Source organism: Chelon labrosus (genome assembly GCF_963514085.1).
Source record: "Chelon labrosus genome assembly, chromosome: 10".
Taxonomy (NCBI): Eukaryota; Metazoa; Chordata; class Actinopteri; order Mugiliformes; family Mugilidae; genus Chelon; species Chelon labrosus.
This window is the reverse complement of record NC_140360.1, coordinates 7,228,620-7,249,575: the sequence shown is the minus strand read 5'-3', so window position 1 is coordinate 7,249,575 and position 20,956 is coordinate 7,228,620. Positions and strand designations below refer to the sequence as shown.

Below are 20,956 nucleotides of genomic sequence, written 5' to 3'. Positions count from 1 at the left end.
TAGAATAGCAGAAGAGCAGCTTTCTGTGCATTCTCTGCGACATTTCATTATTATTATTTGCATATCTATTTGTCACAAACAATGTATATGCAAGAACAGTGTAAAAGAAATGAAGTACCGTTTAGAATATAAAAAAAAAAAATCAGTCTCACTCATAAATATCATGCTAATATATATACTGTACTGTACTGTAGCCCAGGAACATGGGTTGTCATACTTGGTTCACTAAAATCTTTCCACTTTATTAATAACGCTCGTCACCCAAACCACCGCGATCGCGATTTCCCCTTGATGTCAACGCACAAAACATCAAACGCAGCAAATTTTAGACCAATTTTAGAAGAGAGACCTTGAATCATGTGCTTCTAGCACTTCATGATATGTGTAAAAGATGTCATTTAGGTCTTAATGTCTTATTTGGGCCTTTATTTGCTTTCAGAGATGGACTTCTTCGTGCTCCAGCATTTTTTTTTCTGTGTGCTGTAAACATCTAATTTTTCTATTGCATCATGGAAAGAGAGTGGTTTGGACCAGTAAAGCGATATAATCACATCTGGCCACATATGACTGCTCTCTAACTATGACCTCTGGCATTTTGCCGTGTGACTGATTTTGTTGCGACATGCCTCATGTGCCTATCAGGAAAAAAAAAAAAAACACATTACAGTATAACCAGTTTTGCAACATGCTGATCTGTTCCACAGGTTCCCCAAATCTGCTGGCATCGTTATCTCTTTAGTGATTGCATTTTAATATGCACAAGAAAACCCATGAAAAGCGAGGTTAATCAAAATCTCTCCACCGACCCACGGCACCACAGGACCAATTCATTTAGTAAATTTGTGTCGGAAGAAAAAAAAAAACAAAAAAAACTGCATGCTTGTGCAATTAATCATAAATAGTCACGTGTTTCCAGTTCGACCGTTACTTTCACTGGGTTCCAGTTGTATTGTCGCTCCATTGTCTTTGCACTGTGCACGCTTGAGTCCATCCGTTTCGCTACAGCGGCGTGAAATCGGGTAAGAAAAGCCGCGAGGAGAGTCGATCCAAAACTTTGTGGTTTGTTTTTTTTTTGTTACTGAGTGGTGCGGTCCCGAGAGTAGGTGTGCATATTGTGACCCACTAACCACGTGTAAAGTTTAAGATGTGGCTGTCCTGCGCTATGAGGCCACCTTCCGACTACTATACAGTGAGTGGCAAAGGGAATGACGTGTGAGTGTGAGTTTATTGCCCACAGATAAAAAGTGGGTTTCCACCACATATATCTGCTAGTACACTCGACTACTCTAGTGGAACAGTGTAAAGGGATCGTGCAGAATCAATTTGGGCAGTAAGGCAGCACATGCAGGGGCTGGCCAGTGGGATCAGGGTTGGGGGTACCATATAGTGGGGGCATCCATAGGTAAATATACACAATAGAGGAGGTGTGTGTTTGTGTGCATGTGTCTGTGTATTCATGTACATGTGTGCATCTGTGTGTGTGTGTGTGTGTGTGTGAACACCTCCATGAGTTCTTGGTCTCTCGGTCTCTTTCTATCACCCTCCTCCCACCCTTTCTTCTCGTATCAGTCATTCTTTTCTCCCTCCATCCTTTTGTCTACATTACTCCCCCGCGCTGCGCGGCGCCCGAGGGTTCGGTTTCCCGTCGTGGGTCCGGCGGTTTCTCCCCTTCCTTATCTCCTGAAGATGCTTCCACTTCTTGTTGGGCGGGCGGGCGGCGGGGCCCAGAGGCGGGAGGTCCTTTGCCTGAGCGGGAAAACTCTTCTCCGCCTGATCGCTGCCGCCGTTCTTGCGCGCCCAAACTTGCTCGCAAATCTGGTCAACGGTGCTCAGGTTAGGGTGGTCCACCAGCTGCATGAAGTCCCGGTACCAAAGCTTTTGATTGGTCATCGGGGACCCGCCTCCGCTGCGGGGTTCTAATCGAACGGGGCCGTCGGAGGGCATGTTGGAAGTGGAGGAGGATGTTGAGGGTACAACTTCCAAGGTGATGCCGAGCAATGTTTGGGTGAAGCCGTGTTCCATGGCGTGGCACTGGTAGATGCCGACGTCTCTCTTTAGGACACGACGGATCAGGAGGCCTCTGTCCGTCTGGAGGATGCGGTCATCGAGACGTACCTGGAAGATAAAAACATGATTTTAGTCTCAGACACCCCTCTCACTTCACTTTCTGTAGGATAGGATTTTAGCTCTCCATATAAGATGATTCAGACCCTGATAAAATGAAGGAACATAAGGAAGTGCTGTATATGTAGCAACACTGACACACAGCAGAATTTTCACAAGATGGTCAACGTTATTCACTTCTCCTGTCATAATGTTGTGGCTGATTGGTGTAAACCATACTATATGCTGTAAATACAAGAGTGACTTGCATTTAAAACTTGACTTTTCATGGCTGGCAACTCTGTCTACTTAGGTTTCCATTGTAGAGCAACAGAAATGATTTTTAATCAGATTTTGAAACTTACATTCTTCCTTTCTTCCCTATCAGTTATTGATCTGAATGAAAATCGTATTATGCAATGCTCACTCTAGTCATAAAAAGTAAAAAAAAAAAAAAATAGATGGTTTATAATGGTAAACCATTATTAGTGTCTTTGGACTACATCTTTGCCAAATTACTCTTCTATTACTCTCTCTGGTGTCTCACCTCCTCTCTTGGGTTCTGTGGATGTTTCTGGAAGGTCCAGGTGACTCTGGCCTGAAGGGATTTGGGGATGCACTCCAAGAAAGTGCTGCTTCCCTCCACTCCATACAGCTTCCTCTCTGTAACGCGGTGCTTGTGGTGGTCTGCAGGGGGCAGCAGAGACAAAGATATTAAAGGTCGACTTTATCTCTGGATGTGAGGGAAGACGGAGCAAGATTGGGAAGTGCAGAAAATGGCAAGACAGGGCAAAGATGTCAGGAGAGAAACAAAAGGGTAGAAATGGTCGGCGACAGAAGACAGGGATTGGACAAGGATAGAATAGACAAATTTAGGTTGATGCTATTGAGTTTGCATCTCCTAGGCTTGTGAGTAGGTCATTTATGCGCTGGCATCACAAGAAGACTGTAAACCACATTTTTTAATGGTGCCGTAGTCGACACTAATGACAATTCACGACAGCCACTCATAATGATGACTCCTAGATAACTACTTGTCAATAAAAAGGAGTTGAAGTGACCATTTCATCACATGATAGAAGTTGCATTTCAATAATACGTTGCCTTGGCAGTCGTACACATTGCTAACAGGATTAATATCTGTTCTAAATCTTAATCTTAGCAACAAATGTGTATTAAAGTACTTGTTAAGATCAAGACCAGCGGAGATTAATTTCCTAACCTCCCGCACTACACGTAATACAAGAAGAACAATGGTATCGAAACTGCCAAACGGACCACCGATCAGCACTCTGGGGCAATGCCAGTCTCATCAGAGACAATTACTCTGACCTTTATTAGTTTTACACAACTGGGCTTGCATGCCACATGATGTAATCGTATTAACCAGGAGCTCTTTCAGTGTTAGCGATTAGCCTGATTCAGTTATGTGGCAGAAAGACAGATAGCAGCAGTAGCAGCAGAAAGCTGGCATTGTAGTCTGGCAGGACAGAGGTCATCCGGGGTGAAGAAGGGGGTAGTTTGAATTTTTTGGCATGTGGACAGTGGGTTTTCGGATGCCAAGAGTCCCAAGTGAGTTAGAGCAGGATCGGACTGAGACTTTGTTCTTATTACTTAAATATACATGTGCAGCCTGCAGAGCTCGCGCGGTTTATTTATAACAACCATGCCTAGTGAAGTTTCCCTGACACATCGTCACGCTGCAAAAATGTTTTGAATACAGAGCAATTTTACCTCCAGAGCAAAGGGTGTTGGGGTCTCCGTTCCTTACGTCCTGCCGGCGGAAACGCCTGTGAAGAGTTATGCAGTTTAGTATAAGATTAGGAGGTAGACCGATCAGGCATAACATTATGACCACCTTCCTAATATTTTGTAGGTCTCCCTTGTGCCTCCAAAACAGTTGTGACTCATCAGAGAATGGACATGGGCCTTCTGAGGGTGTCCTGTGGTGTCTGGCAACAGAATGTTGTTAGTGGGGGCCTTTGAGGGGAGGGGCCTTTGTCTATCATCCCACGGATACTTGATCAATTTGGGATCTAGTGAATTTGGAGGCCAGGTCAACACCTTGTGCTGTGTGTGTCTGTGTCAGGCTGCATCCTGCTGGGGATGGCTGCTGCCATCAAGGAGTGTCATTGCTATGGGGTAGGGGTGCCTGGTCTAGGTCTAGGTGGGTGCTACATGTCTAATGCCAGGACCAAAACATTCCCGGCGGAACACTATTATTTTGTCACAACAAAGTCAATGTTATTCACTTCTCCTGGTCATAATGTTGTGGCTGATCAGTGCATGACAAAGTTTTAGCATATTTTCCCGTAACAAGCGGTTGTCTGGCGTGTCTCATATTGTTTGTGTCGCAGACCTCTTTGTGTTTGGCAGGTAGCGAGTACAGGAAGTTCCATCCCAGGCGCAGTACGGGTCCCGGGCCAGGCAGCACTCAGCGCAGGCCTTCCCGTACACACTGCAACGGTGAAGGGGAACCTGAGCGAGGCCTGTGTTGGAGCCAATGTACAGCTGTTGCTGTGATAACACAGAGAGTGGAGGGAAATAGTTCAGCTTCAGGAATGCGCTCGAGTTAAAAAACAGCTGGGATATTTCTGCACGATGACTCTAACCATCCAACTGTGACTGTGACAAGTATGCAATACGACATTTTGATTCCATTGAGCGCACAACGACATATTTTCCTGTTGGTCAACTCAATATATTTCTGTGCAAATAAATATGCAGATGCATTTTGGAAGTAATCCAGACCTATACAGATCCAGATACCTAGAGCTGCAAATATCAAGAATCTCTTAAAGAATATTGCATGTTTTTAACATGTAAAGCAAACTTACCCGTTTTGAGGAGATCTGCATGTTGATGATGGACGAGGCATCCTGAAAAGCAGAGGAGATGCAGCATTTAATTGACATGTATTAACATCCAGATTGGTCAAGATGTATCTCAGCTTTCTTCAGTTCAAACATCCTTCAGTTCAATTTTGCCCTTGAGGCCTAGCTGCTGGGAGATGATCTTGCAGATTTTATGCTTGGTGATCATCTTTTGACTGCTCAATTACTTGTGTCAGAAGGCTAATTGATTATAAAACTGAAGAGTCCCGTGATTCTGACTTTGCAGTTTTGAATGCCCATACTGCTGTGTATCTGAAACAGATTTACAGTATAAAGAGTGATTTCATCTACAAGAAATTAGCATTACGATAATCTTACTTTGAAAACCTCCAGCTCTTCAAGCAAAAGTTCCTCCATGTTGTTCCAGCTCTCCTTGGGGACATTGATCACCTTCAGTACTGTCCCTTTGTCTGAAATATTACATTTTTAGAATGTAATTTTCCATTACTGCATCAGTATTAAATGTAAACCTGAGTCTGGGAGTTTAAAGTGAAAACGGCCCATTCACCTGTGCCAATGAACATGACATCATATTGTCCGTCTGCAGCGTTGACCCTGTCCACGGCGATCTGCGTGAAGCTGTAGTCCACGTTGGTCCTGACGAAGATGGGCCGCCGGCTCATGGGGTAGACCGGGTTGTACATGAGCGGGTGGTGACGGGCGAACTGGATCACGTCGTCTGGGAAGCCCTTTGTGGACTCGAAGCTGCCGAATGTCTTGCTGGGACACTAATGGAGGGCAGTTGAGTTTTGGTACTCAGTTTAGGGGAACTTTGGCGAAGCAAGTCAACTTAAAACATTAAAACACAAACTGTACAAACTAAAACTAGTTTAATAACACACTTTGAGACTTTGTGGATATAAGGACTTTGCAGCTGTAATACTGCAAAGTTGCCAACTAAGTAAAGACTCTTTACTTTGTCTGGATTTAGTCGTACCATAATGGCTCTGATGAGTAAATTACTTGTGTCTTTGTGCATTTCTCTCTAATTAAAATGCCATGCATGGATTTAAAGAATAGCAAAATGTACTTTAAAATTAAGTGGTATCTATACTATAAAAAAAATCATTGCAAGTTTTCTTTTTATTAATGTAAAGTAGTTCAGTCTATGTATTCATGAAGTTCCATCTGGTTTATGCATTTTATGTTGAATCTGCATGATGTGCAGTTTTGCATAATTTCCTGCACGGCCGGCCGCTTTCTTAAAACCCTGATTCGTTCTGCTAATTTTACAAGCCAGTGAGGTGAGGATGGCGTGAGGGAGAGTTTACTGTAGGCTAAATACAATTAACTATTCTGCAGCCATACAATGGGGATTGTTCTGCCGTGGCAGTAACAGCCGAAGCTCTGCATGACGAATCCTGCTGACGCTACACTTGTGTGCTTAGCGGAATGTAAGCACCTATTGATTGGGAGGACTGAGGAGAGGTTTTACGAAAGGAAAATGAGGTCTGAGTACTCCTAGGAAGCGTCTGTAAGACCTGGATCACAAGGATATTACGTGAGATTACTGTGGTGTTAGAGTAGTCCATTACGTTTTATTTGAATCACAGATTTGTTTTCTTTTTCTTCAGACTTTACTTTCTGAACTTGCTTAAGAATTAAATAAATGTGGTACTCCGTGTGGAAAAAATGGGTATTAATTGGTAGTAAAAAGTGGAAAATGTACACAAATTGTCTACTTGTGTACATTTACTAGGTTGCATTTCACTTAGAAAGTCTTGACACTGCTCTATTGATGAGCCGTTAAGGTCATTAACATACCATTCCTGGGCGTGGATAGGGGACTTTTCCCTGGAAGGGGACCCACTGGTAGTTGGGACCCTCTTTGTGAGCGAAGGGCCCCAGGAAGGCCCTCCGGATGTCATTCATGGAGTAGAGACACACAGCTGAGCCTTTAAATACACTGCTGCTGGGGGACAGGAAGTGCTGGTTAGATCAGGCAAACCCAAGCATATCATAAACACACACACACATAATGTGAACACGCTCTGACCTGGAAGTAGAGAAGACGGTATAGACCAGAGGGTTCTTTCTGTCTCTCGTCTGTAGCAGGAACACGTCGCCTGAGGACGGACACACATACGCACTCGAGTCAGGTGGTGGTAGTCCAGAGGTCAAAGGTTGAGAGAAAGATAAACAAAGCCCTACAGCCATGTCTAACTACTTTAAAGAGACATGTTTCTGATAACTAGGGGTCATGACATGTAACTAAAAACCCTGCATCTTGGTTAAATACATTTTTAACAAAAGTTAATCTCATAATACTTAGTTTCACCTGTCAGATTGAAGTCTTGATGCGTAATGAAAAGAAGGCTCACTAGTACTAGCCTGCTAAAAAGTGCATGTATTTTGGATGAATAACTGGTTCAAATGACAACACATTTGGCCTCAGGTGTGATTGGAAAACTCATGGTCGAGATAAAAGACTCATTGTCCACCGGAGGGACAATGTAGGGACGGACAGATGTAGCCTAAGGTGGGCTTGGAGTTTGGACAAATTCTTCTACTTAGTTAACCTTTCGCTGCGTCGTGAGAAGAGCACAAAGACGGATCACGTTGTGGCCGACGGATATGAATGAAATGGTCGAGGGAGGTCTATCGGAAACATCTTGACACAGAGCTGGAACAGCAGTTGCAGCTGCTGTGCAAACCACATGACTCCACAGCACTGGAAGGCGTTCAAACCAGGCATCCTCCGTTCATTTCATGATTCATTAATAATAGCTCTACCGCTGGAGCCTATCCCAGATGTCATTGGGGCGAGAGGCGGGGTACACCCTGGACAGGTCTCCAGTCTATCGCGGGGCTAACACAGAGAGACAGACAATCATACACACTCGGACAATTTAGAATCACCAATCAACCTAACGAACATGTCTTTGGACGGTGGGAGGAAGCTGGAGTACCTGGAGAGAACCCGCGCAGACACAGGGAGAACATGCAAACTCCACATAGAAAGGCCGATGGATTAGAACCCAGAACCTTCTTGCTGTGAGGCATCGGTGCGCTTCTGCATAGCGGGGCAATACACAATGGATGAGTAAAGGCCTGTTACTGGTCTTGTTTAGCCTCGCAAACTTTATCTAGCTAATGAAATGCTCTGTGTTGTGGTTTATGAAAGGCTAAAATAACACAGTATCTTTTTACTTCCCTGCCATTGCTCCATTGAGCAAACTCAGCAGCTTGGTGAACACACCATGCCTTGTTGTAGGTGCTAATCAAGGACACCAACTGTTCAGGGTCATCAAACGGTCCTTTTTGTGCAGAGCCAAAGAAATATGATTTACAATTATTGTTGTAGACTTTTCAACAGTTTCATTTCTTAATTGGTGTATTTATGTGTGAAAATGTTGACTCTGGACAATCTTTTAGTTAAATTTATGTGAATCTGTGTCTACCGCCAGCCACGCTTTCATAAATCCCGCCTCACTTCAGGACTCTTGCTAACGAAAACACATTATTTATTTTTGTCGTGCGAGGACTCAACAGAGACGAGACTGCAACATATAACCTCACAGCAAAAACAGCGACTTAGGATAAGGCCAGAATGTATTTCCGATTAATCTCTCAGTCATGCTCGCTCCAGGTCTGCAGGAATGTGGGACTGAATGGTAATCTACAACTGAGGTCAGAAATCCTGGTTCATTTATTATGCTTTCCTCCACTTCTTCTCACCATGTGCTCCAACAGAATAAGTCTCTGTCTCATAACTAAGGGTTGGGGGAAACCAATATTTTTCTGTTTTCCAAAAAGTAAAATCATACAGCAGAATATTTTGGAGCGACAGTGTCGGAAATCGGGACGGCATTGATGGGAAAGTAGAGCAAGGATGCGGTAAAAAGTCAACTTTTTAAGATTTACTTGAGTTTCCCGGAGGGCCTTCATTTCGTCCATTGCTTTTCTGGCATTACATTTATTATTTTCAGTCATAAATCAGCTGATACAGTACAGTATTTGAGCCACTAACTCAGTCTACAGGACTTACGCAGCTCGTCAAAGTACGTGTCGCTCCCATCGGCTCCAGGCACCGAACAGATCAGACGGGTCTTAAGGAATGTTGTCCACTTGTTCACCAGACTCCGCTGACCACCCATGTCATTCTGATTCGAGACAGAACATTACCAGGACATTAAAGCACTTCGAATACCTGTTGGAAACACTGTCGGTTTGTCTAGAGATTAAACAATCTTTCACCCTGCACAGCTGTCCGATCCTGGAGTAGGTGGACTTTCCCAACCCTTGAGCCTCGACCGCCGTCTCCCGGAAGAAGAAAAAGACCTTGTCATCGTCGGGGTTCTCGCTTTCAGGGACCCAAAAGGAACCAACAAACTTTGGTTCTGGTGGATAGAGTCAAAGAAGAACAGCGTCGGTTGTAAGTAAAGGCCTTTTCTCCTGTAAGGAGTGGACAGGACTTATTATCGTGTTTAACCTCACCGTTGAGCCAGCGTGAGTCGTGCTGTTCTGTACGGATGGAGGGCCGCTTCCCCAGGCTTCTAAAAATAGTGAAGTCCCGTCCCATCAGGTCTGTAGCCACCCCTGCGTATAGCTCATCACCTGTGAGACAGATTTAATCAGTGACTCTGATTGGTAATGATTAGTATAAAGATTAAAGTAGAGCACAAAATAAACACAACAGCAATACATTTGTAATTATGCACTTCCAAATCAGGAGTTCAGTTACCGACGAGAACAGACGCAGCATTGTGTCGGGGATCATACGGGCTCTTCCCTTTCCCGTCCTCCACCTTCGAGGGGTCAATCCTGAACACATGGTCCTGATGGAGAGCGAGGACGGAAAGAAACGGATGAAATGTGAGATCGAATATCGCCCCGTGTCCCGTCACGGTCGGTGATTTCGGGGGTTGAAATCTGAGGTTGGAGATTTTTGGCAGCACGAGGAACTCCAGACTAATTTAAAGAGCAGGAAGCTGAGCTAAGCACGATGGCTTTCTCTGGGACTAATTTACCTTCACCTTTACCTTTTGGCGCAGCAGCGGTCCAGACTACAGATTGACTCGAGTCAGGTTTGTTTTGCTAAGGTTTCAAAGCGTAACAGAGTAACAGCTGGATATCAGATGTCGACGTTCACCTCTTTGTACAAATTAAACTTCGAGTGTGGAGGTTCTTTCTTGTCGATGCCATCTTGCTATGTTCTCATTTATATTAAACAGAATGTAAATTGCTAGTCAGTGGGACACAGTTTGTGCATGTCTGACTTTGAATAACATGTATTTTTTTAAATCATTGTTATTGCAATCATGCAAAATAAGTTGTGCCTTCAATGCACATGAATAAGTTATATAACTTAGGTTCAAGTCCAGAGCCAAAGCTTCCAGAGATCTTCATCCATCAGAACTCCTTCCACAGCTTCCTTCATCCCATCCCCTCGACACCTTCATCCCATTCCCTCAACCCCTCTCATCCCATCCCCTACATTTCCCTCCCCTTAACCTGGCCAAAATAAACTTCTTTGCAGGTACTGAGGTGTGGTCTTGCTAGAGAACTATACAAACAGTGTGTTTGTGTTGGACTTGTTTTGCACGTTCCTCACCTCCATCCTGTGTCCCACCTCTACAAAAGCACAGGTGGGATGGAAGGCTCCGGTTCCGCAGGCGTATAAGTGGGTGCGGTTGAAGTGGTGCACAATCTTCACATAGTTCACACAGTCGGACTGAAAGAAACACACAGTGGCACAGTGTCGGTTAAAGAATGGAAAAAACTAAACAATGCATGATGTAACTCATGCTTCACCCTGCAGGAATACAATCGTTGCATGAAAAATGCATCTGCTGCATATTCAGATCTGTTCTGTTTACTGTTAACTATGTTATGCCAATCGTTGACTTTCAGTCTTTTGGTCTGGTGATGGTACATTCCACACATGGCTCCTCTGTCAAATCCTGAGCTCCATTCCCGGCACACTGTTGTGACAGCCTTTGTGTCCTGGCTGAGCACACACATGCCTGAGGTTTTTGTGTTCGTAGGGACATAAAATGATGATGTGAACCTCCATGAGCACGGGGGCCTCTTTCCCCAACATGTCAAACTGCTTCTGCAACAACAACCGACTGAACATTTCCTTAGAGTATTTGCTTTATGATGATAAGTTGAACCTGAGATGCATTTAGAGCTCATTTTTAAATCCAGCATCTTTGTCCCGTCTTAGATTATCTTATTGATCTGCAGACCAGCTGTTGCTCTCCGGTCCCAGGGGCCAAGATTGAGAAAGATGGTGGTGGGGGGCCTTTGTGCAAAAGCTCCACAACTGTGAAATATCAAGACTAAGCTACACCACTATCCTATTTAATTACATTTCATTGTCTTTTATTCAATGTAATTTAATTTCCATGAAGTACTTTGGAAATTTGCTTTTGACCTGTTCTGTACAAATACAAACTAAAGCATTTAATCAACGTATTCTATTACTTTGTACTCCTTCACGGTTTGTTTTCAGCTTCCTGGCCTCTTTCTCTTCCCTATCTGCTTCATCAGGACAGCCTGTTATTGACCCACAGACACATCTGTCCATCTGGGAGTCGGGTTACAGTAAGCAGCATCTCGAGAGACTGCTGGAAAAAGATTTACTGTACACTAAGAGAGCCGATAGCACACTTTCTGTCTGATCTCCAGATGCATGGCTTTGAGGCGACTGGCCCCTTTAAGTGAGAGTGGACGCCATAATTGGCAGCTTAGCATCTTTCCTAGGGTGTTATAATAAAAGATGGACTAATGGAGTTGACTGTCTGTGCTGCGTTTACATTATGGCCCATCACCTGATCAGTACAGCCTCAGGATCCCTCCCTTTCTCTATTGTCCCCAGAGAAGCCAGACTAACATCTGTCTGTTGATTAAGTTACAAATGTTGTTGGACCCCCTGAAGGTCACAGGAGGTTTAGGAAGATACACTTGTTCATTATCGCAATCTGTCACGGACTGTGTTTGGATCATCTAGACAGTTTAAAATTCATTATCACAAACTCCACTTCTATATACAGTATTTTTCCATAACATTTAGATATTCTTATACTCATGAAGGAAGTTCTAATTCACAGCTGCAGGCTACAGAGGTTCCCTGTTTGATGTTTGGACTGGCCCCTTTTTGGCATTTTCTAAATTGAAGAACACGCTTTATTGGAGTCTTGTGTCTTCCAAATGACCAGAAACATTAGTCCATTTTTGGTCAGTCTACAATGATGGACTGTTGGTGAGGTTAGGAATGTGTGTGTGTGTGTGTCAGGGGTCAGATAAAGGTGAAGGAGTCACAGTTTGACAAAGTAAATTCTTTGATGTGACAAAAGAGAGCTGGGAGGGTACGGAAAGGATGCTTGAAAGACCTTGAAAGGAACGAGGAGAACAAGGAAGCTGAATTACGCCGGCAATCACACTTCCTCAGAGTGTGTGTGTGTGTGTGTGTGTGTGTGTCAGTGTGTTGCTGTTGGGGTGTTTAAGGGTTCACCGGCCGACCTATGACCTACTACTGACTCATTAGTCGAAACAGTGAGAGCAAAACACAGGCTGTGACCTCAGTGCCGCCCGAGCTTTACGTCTTGCCATCTCATTCTATAAAGCTGCATTGTTCTGATGCTGACGTCCTTCTCCCCTTTTTCCTCTTAGTTCTTTTTCTATTCTGGAGATGATTAACCTGATCTAACTGTTTGGTTTTTCGGCCACTGTCTGTCATCTCCTTTAGCTACTTCACCACCCACTGCAGCCACGTCTTTCTTTCTCGCATACACTTCAAGGATTTTATGTCAAGAAATATGTTCTAATACCAAAGCAAAAATGAAAATACGATTTATTTAGCTTTGCAGAGATTTATAAAGCTTTGCTTTGACCTGACATATATTGCATCATTACAGTGGTATTTTTCATGTCTCGGAGCAAAGGTTGCGAATGACTCTTTGCTCTCAGACTTTATTAAAGTTAATGGCTGACAGGGTTTGACTGGACTGGAATGGAGGTACACAGTAGATGTCCATTAGATACACAACACAGCACAGTGTAATAGCTCAGGAATGCCTTTGATTAGTTGTGCTTAGCAGGATGTATAGAAGCACCTAATTCCTGGACTCTGTCCTTCTACAAATTGTACAGATGGCGTTGAGTTCCTATGTGCAAAAGCGAATTACCATACATCTATAGCCTAGAAGCCCGATTTGCTTCCATTCATTGGTTGATACACAAATGAAAATCCAAGTGGAGTGTTACAGACTTATACACTGACAAGAACTGAGATATCTACACAGTGATTACACTTGATTTTCAACCGCGTCCCGTTCCTTATTACTGCATTTACTTAGTGGCCAGTGAAGGTTTAGTTAATTAAAACTAATTAAATCATTCTGTTCTCTCCAATGTGACTATTTCTTTTTATAATGTAGGCCTACACATTTACTGGGAGTAGGTGAAGAGAGTAGATGTGCATCTGATCCACACATTATAAATCTATAAATGGTGATATGTTGGTTGGTTAGTCTGAGACTTGGCTGGATTAGCATGAAATTTATTCAGTCATGAACCCAAGTGGCAAAATTATATATAATCACTTAATAACCTCATTCATTTATTACCAAACTCCAGCAGTAGGTCCACATTTCATTTTTGTTTCCATTCATTTATTTTAAGACCAAACAGACTTTATAAATGTAATCCATCGGTCACAGCTACACCATTTAGTGCTAATTAGCGAATATTAGCATGCTAACGCTATGCTGAGACACTGCAGATAGTAAATATTGTACCCGATCAACCCAAGCATGTAGTCACTGTGCACATTTTAGCATTTATCGCAAAGTTCTGGTGTGGTTGTACGTTAGGGTTAGGGTTAGGGCTGCGCCAGACACAAATGGCTCCTGTCAAGTTATTCGTACAGCTTTCCACGAGGCTTTCACAATATTGGTATGTTCTACTGAATAAATTATCTTTACAGCCCGATTTTAGAGGTAAATCATCAACTGAAACCTTAAACGTCTTCCAAAGTCACTTTTTTTTTTTTTTTATCAGCCAGTAGTTATATTTATGTTTCATTGTCTAGCATGTAGAATTCTGCTTTTAAGATACTCTGCAAACACAATTATTGGCTGATGGATGGATCATAAAACTGTAAATCACGCCTGATACTTGAGAGTTGTTTCAAAGTTACAAAAGGATTTTGACAGATTGTACCAAAAATAATTCGTATTAATCATTTCGACATGATGATTCAGCACTTTTTCCGTCTTTCAACCAGGAAACAGGGCGCTTTAGATGACAGCACAAACTCGCTATCTATCATTTCGTTTTACGGTGACGCCTCGATGCTGAGTCAGACAGAGCGTCTGGGTGAACTGTGGACTGTTTACCGCCACTGTCTGACTGTGTTTATGTGCATGTGTCTGTGTTTGTCTTGGTGTGTCCGTGTGCATGTTTTCTGGCTTTCCTGTGGCGTGTGCGCGCCCGTGTGAGCGATGAGGTGTTTACTGCTGGCCACTTATGCGGTTGCTTTGTTAAGCCCATGCATCACCTGCCTTGTATGTATATTTGTTGAGTTCCTGTGATGTGGTCAACTTTACCGGAGAACTGATTTTTTTTTTTTTTTTGCGAGAGGTAGCGAAGCGATTAATTTATTTGACTTACACTTGAAAATGCAGCACGCAGAGTGTATTTGGAAGCATCTAGAGCCATGTTGTTTGAATATCTGGACTATTTGAATATCTGGCAAACTACAACTCATTATGGCTTCCCACTTCAAAACTTTGCACACTGGAGCATATGCACCGATCAGGCATAACATTATGACCACAGTTGTGACTCATCAGAGAATGGACATGGTTCTTCTGAGGGTGTCCTGTGGTGTCTGGCAACACAATATTGTTAGTGGGGGGCCTTTGAGGGGAGGGGCCTCCGCTGTGGATCATCCCACAGATACTTGATCAGTTTAGGATGTATGGATTTGGATGCCAGGTCAACACCTTGTGCTGTTCTTCGTGTTTTTTGAGTTGTTCCTAAAGTGTTTTTGTGTGTGCCATCTGGGGAAGGGTGCCTGGTCTGGTCCAAGTTACATCCACATGAATGAATGCCAGGTACAAAAGTTTCCCAGCAGAACACTGAATTGTCACAAGATGGTCAGTTTTATTTACTTTGTGGTTTTAATGTTGTGGCTGATCGGTGTAGGCAAACCAGAAGCTTCTAGGAAATTCATCCATGTTTTAAAGGCAATTAATATGATGTGAAGTCATGGCAGCACTGTGTCCAGTATGCTTTGCATGAGAGTGCAAAGAGGGAGATGTGTAATTGTTCTATTTAGATTTAAAAGACAAAGCTGAAAAACGGTGCGAAAAAAAAACGTGCTTAAAGACAATGAAAGGGCTGAGGTGGTCGTAAATATATCACAAGAAACTTCTGGTTCCCAGGGAAGAAGCGGTGTAGGGTATAGAAACTGAAAGAGAGGGGAGAGGAAGATTAGCAGATCCAGAGGGTGGGGGGCGAGCGATCAGCCTCATCCCTCTGTAGAAACACACCTCTGTAATTAGGGTCAACTGTGTGAGGGTCAGCTCAGTTCTCAGTGTGTGGGTTGAGATTTCACCCAGGAAAGAAAAGTGAGAGTAAGAGTGTTTAACAAAGGCTAAAAATAACATTTCCAAGGCCAGGGATACAGGAATAACAACTGAGCAGAAGGAAAGAAAATACTTCAAAACTCAAAAATTTTCCTTTCTTTTCTTATCTTTCTCTTTCCTTTGGAGCAGTTTCAGTAACTCTCGTCACCGCTCACCGTCTCCACTGTCACTCTCACACACAGAAACCTGAACACACACATGCAGACAGTCTGCCGGTCAGGTGAAACCGGAGCTCCGGGCCTTTTGTATGAATGGAGCTCGTTGTCTGTCTGCTACAGCTGTGTAATCACACTGATGAAGGGTTTGTTTTATACACACACACACTGGCTACGTACATAAACACGAATAAATGTACATGCTCACTGTCAAACACATGAGATTAAATACAGTATATGCAGACAAATTAGTGGCACGTCTGCGCGCGTAGTGGGACGTTTTGCTAATACACACCAACGTAAATCGCTGATCGTGCGTGAGTCTGGGTGGTCTGCAGGCTCTCGGTGGCCCTTTACATGTCGGTCAGTGAGGCTGAGCCTACACCGGCCAGGCTTCATTCACAACATCGCATTTAGACACATAATCACCACATACAGTATTTACCCAGCGTATTCTTAGAAACTAAAGGCACTACTGCTCATCAAAATAGAAGATCTTTATTTTGAAACTCTTTTTGGCAGTCAGGAATTAAGACCAAGGGAGCAATGAGGGTTCCTTATGTCTTACGTTTGTCCTGTGAGCATCACAAGTTCATTTATGTAGAATGTGCGTATGGAATCAAATCCAAATCGAAACAGAATTTAATCAAACTGTTTGAGACTTTTTTATATTCCGGTCTGTAGCTCATTGTTTTAGCCATTCACCGCGGCCACAATACTCTCATTAAACCTCAGACAGGCGTTCTCTATTAATAAAGTTAATTGACATGTTCTGCAGCCTAATGCGACGTACACACATTTGTTTACAGCACGTCAGTGATTACATTTTCCCATCTTCTATTGGAAGTACACTGTAAAACATTTAAGTTCAGTAAAACTTGGAAAAGGAAAGTGCACCTGCTGCCTTAAAAATGTGAGTGAACTCACATATCATATAACTAATGATAATTTCTTGTTTCAACTTGATTCTATGAGTTAAAACAACTTATTAGGTTAAATTATCCATCGAATAAAACTCATTTTATCTTGTCAAATGAACTTACGATTCCCTAACGCTTTAGTTTCTGCTTAGATTTCTCATCTTGGCGACTAATGGCACGTTTTAATGTTAACTTAAACTGCAGACAGATTCAGCTCACACCTTGTTCGTTCAGAAATTTAACATTTATTTTATTTAGGTCGCTTAGAGACGAGGAAATTAAAATCCGATCCACCAAAAACAGACACTTTGAGATTCATTCCTGGCAGAGAAATGGCTTCTAAGATCCACCCATCCATTACACTTATGGTGCCAATATTTATGTTGGCATTGTAATGCCGTGGTTGTAGAGCCTTGTTTCAAAGCTTTTGCCATTTTATCGTAATAGTTCTGTCTAATTAAAAAAACGAGAAAATTCCGTCAGTCTCTATATTTCCCAGTATTCAAATCATGTCACCCTTCCTCTTCCTCCTCCATTACTTTTTCCGACTCAAAACGTAAAGGTGAGTTCAATGCAAACATTGACCACACAGACAAAACTCACAAGAAGTCAAGACAATGGATTAAGTTAAGTTTAAGTTGAGAAAACTTATTAAATTGGGTTCAATATCAAAAACTTGTCATTACGACTGGAGTTAAAGAAGAAAAACGTTCACATAACTTAATGGGGCTGTAATGTTTTACAGTGCAATTACTGTAAGCAGTTAAAGTATTAAACAATGCACCATTTTAAAGTGCTTCTATCATGTCAAAGGTTCAATATAACTAATACGTTTCCTCTGGGGCCATCATGTGCTCATTGGGTTCAATTTCTTTAAATTTATATGACCTTTTTAAAAAGAAATTAAATTATTGCATAAAGCCAAAAGAAATCCGGTTATAACGGCGCACGAAGGGACAAAATAAAATAATGAAATGAACGTCCCCGGCCAGATGGGAATTATAAGACAGCAGATTTCTGAGGAAGTGATCTCACCGCACGGCAGGTCCCAAAAAGTGGGAGCACTGCACCTATTATTACACGCTGTCTGTTTGAATGTGGTGTTCCTGCCTTGTGATGACTCCCATGACTGCAGTGGATCAAAAGGTACCATTGTGTCGGGCTGGGCGGGAGTGGACGGTTACCTCTGGGGCCCTTTCATTTCAGAGTATGATCATGTCTGAGGGCTGATTAGAAGTTTATTTGAGGCTTAAACGGGTTTGAAACAGGAAGTAATTATGCTGTAGGTCTGTTTGGGTGATAACTTGGGGTCATCTGGGGTCATGGGGCCATCTTTTTCTGGGACAAAATATTTGGCTGGGGTTTAATTCGTATATTTTTTTTTTATACAGGACTTCCATAGAACTGTATCATTTTATAACAAAAGTGAAAAAGGAAATGGGAAAGAAAACACGAGATAAGGTGTAAAGAGACTCACAGTGATATCCTTTCCAGCCCAGTTGCACTCCTCCCTCCAGTCGACTGGAGCAGGCCAGTAGATCTGAAACAAGAAATCCTGTTAGCATTTAGCATTTAGTCAAAGTTTGGTTCATATAAATCTCCCCAAAAGATATTAATCCTTCACGATCCTAAAAACAATGAGAATATCACAATTTAAAGCTCTTGGGCAAGGCACTGTGCTTCACATAACACAAGAATCTGATTCTTTCACTCAACTCACTTGCTTCTCTTTCTTCTACTTCTGTCTGTTCTCCCCCTTCTGTTCTAACCTCTTCATCCCACCCCACCCCCACCCCCTCCCCCACCCACCGACCACATTGGAAAAACAGCTTCTACTACGGTGAATCTTGCACACCCAAGTAATAAATCAAACTCCGCCGTATATCTAAAAACCAACAGAGGTTTCAGATCTAACGCAGCAAACATGTAATTTACTACAAACAGCTGTGCACAGATGTTTTTCGGTGGAGCGCTCGTTCGCTTGTGCAGTTTTATCTCCGTCTCCGTGCATTTGCACTTGCGTGTATATACTCTGTACTCCTGTGCGGACCTTCAGGCCAGTGGAGGTGCACCTCTTCATCCCAAAAGAGTGGACTATCACATACTCTAATGAAAGGATTCAGTCAAAACCATTTTCATCTCCGGCCAGCTCTTTGACGCCCTACCTTTCTCTATTCATCCCACATTTCTTTTCCTTTTTTCTCCAAGGTCACAAACTTGACTAGACTCATGTGTGCGAGGATTTTCCATATTCTGAAATTCCCTATTTCTATAATTTCTTAAGGTCCGAATTGAAACATGCAATCTACTTGTGGTCCAACTTTAATAACAACGGTGGTAAATGAATCTTAGGAACCAAACAGTGAGGCACTGGTCGTAAATAAGACCCCCCTCTTGACATGTATCTGTTGCCAGTATATTATTGCTGCAATACGAACACAACCCACAGTAATATTTTAAATTACATAAGATTGCATATAAGGTTGTATATCTTGTATTGGATGCAGCATTGTGCCACAGAGGATATAGTTAATATAATACTACTTCTCTTATTGGAAGACAAAAAAAACAACTGAGCTCTTGGGAATTTCAAACATGTCCTCCAGTCCAATAACAGGGAGTGCTGAAAGTGTTGAAACCTCAGCAGCAGTAAATTAGAATCGATCAACAAACCCCTCACACAGCCCCGACACAGTTTACAGCTCTACGAGTTCGGCCGGGGCAGCGTTTCTGGCCCGACCTTGTGTTCCTGCTTGGCGATGTTGTCCAACGACAGCGACAGCAGGAAGTTCTTGGCCCCCACGAACAGGCGTCCCCTCTCCTCGTCCAGCAGCAGGGCGCTGAAGCAGCAGGAGCGCTCCAGCTCGAAGCGGCGCACCCCGTGGAACTGCTGCAGCTCTGAAAAATGGGAAGTTTGATCGCTTTAGATGTATTGCTAATGTATCTCTGCAGGGGAGAAAAAAATAAACTGTGTGTAGGTGTGCCTGCGTGCACAAATTTGAGATAATGCGCACGTGCCTTTGTGTTGAAAATAAAGTTTCTGTACGTGATAGTTGGAGAAATTGACCCGGCCGAGTTAAGTTCATGGTTGGAAAGTGGAAGTCCTTCAGTGTCTTCAAACGAGCAGAAGATGCCATCTTCTCGCTGCATCCCAAATCAAGTCATGTCCACACACATTGTGCTGTAAACACCTATTATATGGTTATTCTTCATATTCTTAAGTGTTGCGAATGACCTCAAAACACTCCAAGTATCGATGCCAAAGCAAACTTGAACCATCACAGCCATCCGATCCAAATCAGCAAGTTCGCTACGGGGCCTACAATGAGTCATGCGGTTGATAAAGAAGATTACCACGTCATTTGAGTGTATTTAAAAAACATTTTCTGTGTTTCTGTTTCCTAGGGCCAGTTTACTTGTGAACAGGCAGGGTAAAAAAAAAATAAAAAAATCCTCTGACAGTAATGATACCGTATTGGTTTTAATGGAAAAATTGAGCGTCCTTGCTTTATTTTTTTTCCAAACTGGCAAGAGCAAATTCGGAAGGGAACAGTGCCTAGGAAAGTTCAGCTTGTATTTGTAAATTTAAGCTATAATATAGTTACCCCAAGCCAATGGAATAAAAAACTAAAAAACAGTGTTCTTGGCCCAGAAAGCATAAAAAAAAATCAAGTCGCTGCATCCTCCCCTGCTGGCCCGGCTTAAACCAGGAGCTTAAGAAAACAAAACCAAGGCCCTCTTCGCTCACACATTAAATCGGCTTTATTAGTCTGCCATTGTTCTAATGTGAATTTATAACTTTAATTAGGACTCTGACGCCACCCGGCAGCCGCCTGCATGACATCAGGGACTTTTTTTTGCTGTCCGAGCGTACTATGGTGACAGTAACTCTGGGCCGAAAGAAGATTCCTAATGAAGCCAATTAAAAAAACAGACATGGTGAAGGTAATTAATGTCTAGTAAATCACAGAGTTGACAGTTAAAAATCCAAGTGTCTCTGTGTTAGTGATGTCTGCTGTTATTTCCTGGGTATAAATACAAAGGGCTCTCCCTCTAGACTCTCTAGTTGCCCAGTGATGCCTACTACGCACCAGAAATCACATTTCACCGGCCTAAATCGACCTTCCAGCTGCACCTAAGATAAACTGTGCTTCACTGGTCTGTGGGAAGTCGTGTAGACAAAATGCTCAGTGTTCTAGTCATCGCGTCATGCTGAAATATCTCAGGTGGGAGGGAGTTACGCTCAAGATATAAAGGTCCTTGGTTTGATCCCAGGTTTGTTTCGG

General features: G+C 42.9%; 1 protein-coding gene across 3 annotated transcripts in view; it reads right to left on the bottom strand.

The window, feature by feature from the left end:
• Positions 1-409: 409 nt before the first annotated feature.
• The window catches only part of sema3b (sema domain, immunoglobulin domain (Ig), short basic domain, secreted, (semaphorin) 3B), a 72,699-nt gene continuing 52,152 nt past the window's right edge, over positions 410-20,956 (bottom strand). For all 3 annotated transcript variants that reach the window (XM_084553445.1, XM_084553444.1, XM_084553446.1), the window contains exons 3-18: positions 19,411-19,568; positions 18,148-18,210; positions 10,552-10,671; positions 9,682-9,775; positions 9,435-9,554; positions 9,195-9,337; positions 8,986-9,100; positions 6,994-7,063; positions 6,762-6,906; positions 5,506-5,725; positions 5,316-5,407; positions 4,941-4,982; positions 4,463-4,620; positions 3,838-3,893; positions 2,651-2,790; positions 410-2,115 (exon numbers count right to left, since the gene is read on the bottom strand). In XM_084553445.1, the coding sequence (XP_084409571.1) occupies positions 1,603-2,115; positions 2,651-2,790; positions 3,838-3,893; positions 4,463-4,620; positions 4,941-4,982; positions 5,316-5,407; positions 5,506-5,725; positions 6,762-6,906; positions 6,994-7,063; positions 8,986-9,100; positions 9,195-9,337; positions 9,435-9,554; positions 9,682-9,775; positions 10,552-10,671; positions 18,148-18,210; positions 19,411-19,568 (2,249 nt within the window). In that variant the 3' untranslated portion in view covers positions 410-1,602. The remainder of the gene's footprint in view (positions 2,116-2,650; positions 2,791-3,837; positions 3,894-4,462; positions 4,621-4,940; positions 4,983-5,315; positions 5,408-5,505; positions 5,726-6,761; positions 6,907-6,993; positions 7,064-8,985; positions 9,101-9,194; positions 9,338-9,434; positions 9,555-9,681; positions 9,776-10,551; positions 10,672-18,147; positions 18,211-19,410; positions 19,569-20,956) is intronic.